Source organism: Mycetomoellerius zeteki, unplaced genomic scaffold (assembly GCF_001594055.1).
Source record: "Mycetomoellerius zeteki isolate Tzet28-1 unplaced genomic scaffold, Tzet1.0 scaffold827, whole genome shotgun sequence".
Lineage (NCBI taxonomy): Eukaryota > Metazoa > Arthropoda > Insecta > Hymenoptera > Formicidae > Mycetomoellerius > Mycetomoellerius zeteki.
In genome coordinates, this window is record NW_017257859.1 from 5,064 (window position 1) to 14,882 (window position 9,819).

The following is a 9,819-nucleotide window of genomic DNA, read 5'->3' on the forward strand; positions in this document are numbered from 1 at the left end:
ATTTTTTGAAAAAATAAAAATTATTTAGCAAGAAAGATTCTTCAATGACGGAAGATACGACCCTAGCACGTTTAAGATATAGGGACGCTCCTGAGCCAGAGCGTCACGTGAGCGGTCGGCGGCTCGGCCGCTGAGACTCGAGTGGTAGTGGGGGTCGCTCGCCGGAATCAGCCCGAAATGTGCATCTAGTGCCGAGCACTGGTGTAAACGTTTACCTTCAAGTAAACGTTTTTTCGAAAGCGAATATAAACAGATAAACGTTTTACATTTACACGTATCTTCGAAAAACGGAATAAGATTAAAGTCCTAGTATACACATATTTTCCATTCGGTGAAAATACTTTTCTTCTAGACTTTCAATCTTAGTTCTACAAACTCGTTATCGTTCGTTCCAGTAATGTGATCTCAGCTGCATGCTTATCTTCAAGATATGGACTACAAAACTCTTATATCAAGAAAATATATACGTGAAATGACAGCTGTACGAGCCAAAAATAAGTGAAATTTTTAATTTTTTTTTTTCGATTTTCTCATGAAATCCAGTGCAGCTGAGGTCCTGTTTGTGCGTATTTTAATTCTGTAATAATAATTTTGCAATCCGTAAATCCAATTCGAAGATTTCATTTCATCGAATGGAAATGATGGTAAAGTGGAACTACTTTAGGATCTCCTATATTTCAAATATGATGCTTGATTGTGCATCAAAATTCTTAAGAATTGCTTGTCCATTTAATTTAATTTGTGATATTACAGTAGTTTAATTGCATTTATAAGTCCAGAAAACCAATTCGACGCGCAATTTGAAAGATTATAAATATAATAAATATGCATGTACATACATATATAATATATATATATATATAACTTACATTGAATTAGGCATTAAAGATTTAACTTCGACTAGTGGATATTTTAATTTCTAATATTGATCATTTTTTAAATTTTAATTTTTAACAATAAAAATAACATAAAATGAATAAACAAAAATGTGTATTAAATAAAAATGTAATCTTATTCACACAACTTTTATATGTATATAGTTTATTTGAAGTGTAAATATTAAACACATTTCCAAATTTAATTTCCTTTGCAGGGACTGTATGTCCGATACATCCTTAAGTACGCTACTGTATAAAAAAGCTTTGTAATTTGAATTTCAGTTCTCTTTCTCGATTAAAAGTAAAGCTGGAATTTTTAATATATTGGTTTGTATGGAACCACATATGTTGTGATTCCAACTAAAAGGAAATTTCATTATTGTACGTGAATATCCGCGTAGAGCCGCTTTTTTCTTCATCTTTGCTTAGTTTGTTGTAATCTTGAGATAATTTAATTCGATGAATGCAACAACCATGGTGGTTCCTCTTGCTTCTTTTTTTCCTGCTTTCTTTTCTGACGGTATCTTGTTCGATTAGGACTCCAATCAACGCTAGTTTGTCTTGTTCTGGTCGATGTCGATAGTGTGTTATTAATTAGATCCATCTGTACGATTGATTGTCCCTCATAACCACTCAAAAAAGTGTAGTGTGGATGATAGTACTGTTTCAGACTCGACTCGTCTCGAAAATTCTGCATCGCGCACCACACGTGGCACAATAAGCATGGAAATCTTGACAACCAATATTCTGTAAATTTGTTAGGAATCTCACCGAGACTTTCTTGAGCTTTCAGGCTCAATTCTCTGTAGTGATGCTTCTAAAAAAAATACACAATATGTCAACACACTAATAATAAATCGATAAGCAAGATGACAATTAAGATGTTATCATGTTAGACCATTATTATCCAAATAGAAACTTGAGAGTGCAGGACATCCCGGCCTTTTTTATGTACCAAACAATAAACCTTGTATGGTAATATCCACGTTTTTTTGGTTCTTTTCCACGCTATTATGTGGGTTATCCCAGTGAAAATTTTTCTCAGAATTTTTCATATAATTTTTTAGAATTTCTATATAATTTTATAGAACTTTCTCACATTTTTTATACGAATTGGAACACTTCTCAGAAAATCTACACCTTTTCTCAGAAAATCTGCATCTTTGGATGAGAATCTCAGAATATTTTAGAATTCACATATATAAAAAATTCTGAGAGAAGATGTAAACTTTCCGAATATTTCTGAGTATTTCTGAAAAATATTCCAATTCATATAAAAATTATGAGAAAAATTTTCACCAGGTAGACAAGGACGAACAATTAAAGTTGATTATTCGTCTTTGTCTAATCCACGTAATAGTATGAAAAAGAACCACAGAAACATGGACATTATCCTACGAGGTTTGGTACACAAAAAAGCTCGGGATGTCCACTCTCAGGTTTCTCTCTGATTATACTTTTTCCTCAACTGTTTTAAATACATTTGCGTACTTATTAAATAAACGAAATATATATTAATTACATTCTGCCTTCTGATTTTCATTCTTGTTCTTTATTTCAATAATTTCATGTATTTTAAATCTTGATATACCCATGGTAGAAAAAGACAAGAGCCGGAATCCATAGTCCGTTCTTAATCTCAAGCAATGGGCGCGTTCAAGTTGACAAAGCGGCTAACCTGCTCGCCAAGCAAATGAACATAATTGGTTGTTACTTATAGATCCAACCAATCATATTCAATCGCTCGATAAGCACGCCTAGCCGCTTTGCCGTCTTGAACTCGCCCAATGTCTTAAGATGCTAATAAAGCTCTCTGATTGGTTCATGTACTAGTTTAAAACCATTTCGAATCTTGAGCAACGTCTATAGATACCGTCCAAGGTATAATAATGCGCATAATACGCATTGCGCATGTTCTTCTACGTCATGACCAGCCAATCAAATGCTAGCATTCTTTTGGTTGAACAAATTGACTACCGCGCGTTCTTGAAATTGTTACACCTTAAGGTGCTATTACATGCAAGCGTCGAGCATCTGCGCAGAAGATCACTGCTGATTACTGCGCAGGAGTTTGAATCTCCAGACTCCTGCGTAATAATCTTAGAGCATATATACATGGAGTGTGCATTGCCTATACCTCCTGTGGCCCAAACATATGTTCAAGATGCGTTTGAGAGAAAAAGATTACATGGAACTTTCGTCCTCTATGCGCATGTGCCAACATTGCAGACACTATAGTTAGTATAGTATGTTACGTTCCAGTATAGTTATTATTGGCATTTTAAAGCATGCGCAGAGAGAACGAATGTTCCATGTATATATCTGTCTTTCTTACACGCATCTTCATATATATCTTTCTCTTTCACACGCATCTTGGACACAATTTTGAACCACGATGCTCACTCCATAACTAAAGGTTTGTTCGCGTCGCATGCTCCAATATGTTCCAATATGCTTCTACCATAGCTCTTACTCACTCCAACGCGCTTGGTAAAGTGAGTAGGAACTATAGTAGGAGCATGTTGGAGCTTGCGATGCGAACAAACCTTAAGTTTTCCACCGAGGAATCGGGTCAGAGTCGGGTTAGAGTTAAATTGGCTTGCCTGTTTCCACCGAATCAGAGTTACACTAGAGTTGCAACAGATGGTGCATTCAGTACTACAACCGCTCAGTGAGCGCTTGCATCTTATTGGTATATTTCGTTAGAACTAAAAATATAGACCAAACAGATACAAGAGCTCACTGAGCGCTCAATAAGCAGTCGTGGTACTAAATGCACCCAGAATTATGCTAGGATTGAATGTATCAAATGACCAAACTTCTTTTTTTCTTGATTTTTGCTTGTTGTAATAAAGTAAAAGTACTCGTATAAACACAATACGTGTTTGATCATGTTTGATATGCACAATTTGAATTTTCATTCTATTGGCAATATTACTACAACTAACCTCGACTCTTGCCGTTTCCACCGAACCTCATTTGGACCCTACCCTAAAATTTTATTGAGTAGAGTTTCCACATAAGCGCTCAACTCGACTTGACTCTGATCCGACTCTGATCCGATTCCAACCCTCGGTGGAAACTTAGGCCCGAATTCATAGTCGTTTCTCAAATCTCAAGATTCGGTTTCAAATCTCAAATCTCAGATTCCAATCTCAAATCTCAGATTCCAATCTCAAATCTCCAATCAAAATTTCAGTGCTAGTATCTATTCAATCATGAAATTGAATTCTTCGTGACTATTCGTGATTGAGCGAGAAATGATAAAATAAAATGGAATAAAATAAAATGTGGTGATTAGTGAGGTTACAAAATATAATCGACTGAACATTTAGAAAATTAATTTTTTAAAGAAAGTTGTGAGGTAAAGAATTAAAATATTTATAATATATTTATAATATACAATATATTTACTAATAATAACTCTGATAAAAAAAATTTCACACTAGTGACCCTGGTGAGTATACGATGTTAGCTTTTTTGTAAAAATAAAAATTGTGTCAAAATCATTATAAGTGTTCTATTTTCATTCTAAATTAATGTCTGAATGTTTGTTTTCGTTAAAAAAATGTTTTTCTAAAAGAATTATTTCCTTTTTATACAAAATGGATAAAGCTGAAGAGGCGAGCGACATTATTTTACGAAACAACGAAATTGATATTTTTGGAGAAGAGACAGACAGCGATGAGGACTTTATATTATTGGAAAGCGAAATCGAAAGCGAAGAGGATGGACTTGACTATGATGACGACTATAAATGCAGTCCGACTATGATTGCAAAACGTAAAACTTTTCTTTTATATATATTTATTTGAATATGTATTTTCATTTTATATTTCTTTTCATTAAAAAAGACATTATATTACAACAAAATAAAAAAATGCGTATTTTAACTCGATTTTTTCTATATGTCCCTTACTGAAAATTACTCATATTCATGTGTTCAAATAATTCAATTTTTTGTAGAATTCGAAATTCTAGTATTTTTTTTCATAACTTCATATCTAAACTACAAAACTCTGGAGTGATTTTTTTATATTCATTTATTATGAAAAGTTATAATTTTTTAACTCAAATGCCATTTTTTCCCAACTTACAAATCTTTCGGTAATTATAAATTATACATTTTATTTTCCAAAATGAAGAGTCAATATTTATTCTAGAAAGTTGAAAGTATGTTGGTGAATTTTTAGAGATTTTTTGAATTATTTTAAAGAGGTGAAAAAACGAAAAGATTCTAGTGACCCTGGTTGGTATGGATGAGGCACCAAATTGTAGATGGTACGGTAAGGATTAAATTTTGAATAAAATTTCTTGAATAGAATATCTTATAGCGAATTCGATAGACCGCACTAGTGTGTACTGAGTGTGAACTTTTTCAGTGCCACACATTCGGCTTGTGCGCACTGTATCAGTGCGTTAAGATTATCGTATTCGGCAAATGAAAACTGACCCAGTGTAGTACTGAATTTATATTCGGATCAACCGAATGAACTGAACGAGTTCAAAAAATGTTGCACTGACGTTTCTAACAGTACAATTTGGCATAGCACTAAAGTAGTTCTGCACTCGCACCATGTCAGGGCAGCATTAGAACAGAGTCAGTGCATGTGTGCTGAATTCGCCATTAATTTTATAATGTTTGCATTCTACCATCCACTCATAATATTTTATTAATGATGAACATATTTTTTTTGAAAATTGCTGCAACAAATCAATACTGTAGATATAACCTACTTCTCCATATGAATTACAAAAATATGAAACCTTTTTCGTTTGCACGTCAAGATATCGCACAGTGGACCAGGAGACTGGAAAAAGTGGCCAAAATGATCAATTAAATAAAAATGCTCGAATTGCTGTCAAATTTAGTACTCGGGGATTTTTGAAGTTGCTGATTTCAAATCCGAACTCAAAATTTAGAAATTCAAAATGGGAGATCCAATATGGCGAACAAAAATACTAAAAGTACTTCGATTGTGTTGAAATTTGGTACGTAAAGGTTTTTGGAATCGTCGATTTTAAATCCGAACTCAAAATTTAGAAATTCAAAATGGGAGATCCAATATGGCGAATAAAAAAACCTAAATAAGTGCTTTAACGTGTCTACGTATGTAAAGAATGCTGAACGGGGGCCAATTTCCCGCGCGCACGCTTTGTGACCTTTTTACAATTCTCTGTGAATTAGCAAAAAACCGCACAAAAGTCGCCGATTTAACTTCAATTACACACTGAGAGCAATACAGTAATATCTTATTTTTATAATTTAAACGCGATACGTCGTGGTATAGCGTATCGGCATCTTGAACTAAATTGAAACACGCGGGAAATAACGCATATAAAATCGCTTGCAGATATATATTTTTACGCATTTTTTAGCTTTCTGTGCTACTTTCATGATAGATATACACAACAAAATAAAGAAATTGTGGATGTGTAATTCAAATCTGCAATTGTTATTGAAATTTATGAAAATTTACAGGACAATTATTTATCGTCCTCAAACGCACTTTTTAAACTTAGACTTACCAATAGAAAACTAATCAGTAAATTGACTTGAAATTTTTAAAAACAATACTTTAACTTATACAGGGTGTCTCAAAAAAACGGATCGAAACACAATGGGGACGTAGATTGAATCAAGGGAAACAAAACAGTTTTGTACCATTTTGCAGTTGACGCAATATTTAACGAGATATTAACGTTTAAAGATAGGCGAATACAAGCGTCCGACCAGCCTATTGCTCATGTACTACTATCGGCAGGACGGCCTACCATCCCCAACGATCGCATGACGCGCCGGCCGCGAGGTGCGGGGCCTGGCAAGCGAGCCACTCAGAACGGCGCGCATGGGGAGGAGAAGGATAGCGCTTGAGCAGTAGGCTGGTCGGACGCTTGTATTCGCCTATCTTTAAACGTTAATATCTCGTTAAATATTGCGTCAACTGCAAAATGGTACAAAACTGTTTTGTTCCCCTTGATCCAATCTACGTCCCCATTGTGTTTCGATCCGTTTTTTTGAGACACCCTGTATACTTGATACTAGTATACTTCATTAGGCGAAAATCCGAAATCGACTTTTGGCCACTTTTTCCGGTCACCTGGCCAACTGTGCGATGCCATGATGCATATAACCGGGACTCTTTAGAAACTATATTTATGAATAGGGTGCGAAAATTCGGGCACGATCAGGACACGGCGTGCGCGAAGAATTGTGAGCTTTGTTTAAATTGAATAAGCCGTGCGCCCTATTTATGAATTCCTTTATGAGATAAAAATTAAAAGGAGGAATAATGGAATTTATAGAGTCTTCCTCTCGATTGAAAAAAATTCAAACGACAGAATTGATACATACAGTCGCGCATATAGTTATGGAATCATAATCAATCCGAATAATTTCGAATTTAATTGTTTACACATGGAAAATTATAATATTCGCAAAATATCGCCGAATAAGTTCAAAAGTAAACGTTATAATGAAGATCCTGACACTTTAAATTTTTTATTAGAAGGTGGAGTTTCGAGGAGCTTAGAAATGGCAACTTGTACATAATCGACAACATAAAAATGGTGTCACAATAAATCACAATACTCAATTCAGGTTAATCTCTTCATATCATTATTTTTTTAGAATTCTAATACCAATAATACTGATATTACGTGGAAAAAAACGATTCAGAAATAATAAGTTCAATTTTTTATACAAACAGGAACGATCATAAATATGTTAGAACACGAATAATATTCTGAGCTTCTTGATGTTCTTACAAGGACGGACATCGACTTATCTAGCGAAAAAATTTCTCCATAGTCATTTCAACTCATCTACTTTAAAATACCGTGACAATTAAATGTAAATTTATTTGAATGTTGGTTTTTGGCCACTTTTTCCGGGCTCCTGGCCCGCTGTGTATCGGCGTCATTTATGATAATCTAACCTTACTTTTATCTGATCTTGAGCGTCAATTGACGCCCATGAAAAAGCACCTTCAGGTTTGTTCGCGTCGCATGCTCCAACGTATTTCAATATGCTCCTACCATAGCTCCTACTCACTCCAACGTGCTTGGTAGAGTGAATAAAGGTGCATTCACGTACAAGCGTCAAGCAGCGGAAGCAGCAATCAATCAGCTGAGCGATATGGAAAAAAATTTTTTACGCCACTGTAAAAATCGCCTCGTTGATTGGTTGCTGCTTGATGCTTGTACGCTTGTGAATGCACCTTAAGAGCTATGGTAGGAGCATGTTGGAGCATGTTGGAGCATGTCCGACTATGGGTGTGTTCCGATATAGATTGCCAGTGCTGGCAGTACTGAAAAATCATTCCATTATTAGGCAGCGCACTGCGACAGCCTCTAGTAACATTAATGACGTCATAAATGGTAGCCATATTGCCACTGCGACTACTGCAGCTTTCGAAGTGAGACAGTGGGTGCATTCAGTACCACGATTGCTCACTAAGCGCTCAGTGAGCTCTCGTATCTGTTTGGTCTATATTTTTAGTTCTAACGGAATATGCCAATAAAATGCAAGCGCTTACTGAGCGCTCATTGAGCGGTTGTAGTACTAAATGCACCCACCCCAGTTACAGTAGAAATATGGCGTCGAACATGGTATTATCAACGCCAATGATATCAGGCATATCCACATCAGGGTACGTATTATGGAATTATTCGGAATTGATACCGATCAAAATTATTCAATTATCTCGCACGGAATGCAAGAGATCCGGGTTCGACTCCGGCCGAGGCATTATTTTTCGCAATAAGTTTTATTACAGTTTTTAAGTTGGGGAATTTGGGGGGATTATTAATATTTTCAGATTTGATTGCGTTGAAAGTCCGACAACCATATCGGCACGCAATTATCATTTCTGAGAATTAATTCATTTAAATGAATTTACAATAGTTCAACATCTTAACGTTCTGACCGTTATGGCGCTTCTTAATTTAAAATTATTATGTTTAACATTAGCGGTCTTTCAATCTTATTATTATTCAATTATTCTTCGCATTTCTATCGTATTTTTTAGAGAAAATGGGAAAATTACGATCGGAATTCATTCCGACATGTTCCATGATAAATACCCTGGTACTACTGAAAAAGTAAAAAAATATTAGATCCTGAATATAACATTACATATATTGAATTGATTAATTCTAATAACACTCATCTTCCTCAGATGAGGTATCACTGCTTTCGTTCAATATTTCTATTGCAATTATACAAATTTGTAACTTAACCTGTTCATTTACTGCCAGGGCTGGGTAATCATTTAAAATGCCACATATAAAATACTTAAAAAAATGTATTTAAAATATAAAATGTTTTTCGAATCCACTTTATATGTAAAATGGGTAAATAGATATTTTAAATAGTTTTCAAATACAGAATGGTTTTCCCACCCTACATACATTTTAATATACATTTTTTTAAGTATTTTACATTTAGCATTTTAAATAGAATTACATTTTAAATGGCATTTTAAATGCAAAAATACCCAGCCCTTTACTGCGTGCATCGCCATGTTGATAGCACTTGAAATTTGTTCCGATATATGCTGTTACAGCTATGCTGGCAGTAATGCAGTAATTGTGGTACAGTTGTTGCAGTGTATTGTGATGACGTCACGTTTACTGCACTGCCAGTAAAACGGAACACACCCTATAGCTCCTTCTCACTCTACCAAGCACGTTGGAGTGAGTAGGAGCTATGGTAGGAGCATATTGGAGCATGCAACGCGAACAAACCTTTTGTCTTCTTGCATCATGGATATATCTATCTCTCTTATTGAAAATCTCTAATAATCTAATTGTAAGTATTGTTACGAGATTTTTCCGAACTATTCATTCTTTGTTTTTCTTCTTATAAATAATTCTTCTCATATATATATATATATATATACAGGGTGTCTAAAAAAAAACGGATCGAAACACAATGGGG

General features: G+C 34.7%; 1 protein-coding gene across 1 annotated transcript in view; it reads right to left on the reverse strand.

Annotated features, from left to right (window-relative positions):
- Positions 1 to 1,091: 1,091 nt before the first annotated feature.
- Ire1 (serine/threonine-protein kinase/endoribonuclease Ire1) overlaps positions 1,092 to 9,819 on the reverse strand; it is a 15,672-nt gene continuing 6,944 nt past the window's right edge. Inside the window, exon 13 of the mRNA XM_018459481.1 lies at positions 1,092 to 1,695. Coding sequence (XP_018314983.1) covers positions 1,330 to 1,695 — 366 coding nt within the window. The 3' untranslated portion in view covers positions 1,092 to 1,329. The remainder of the gene's footprint in view (positions 1,696 to 9,819) is intronic.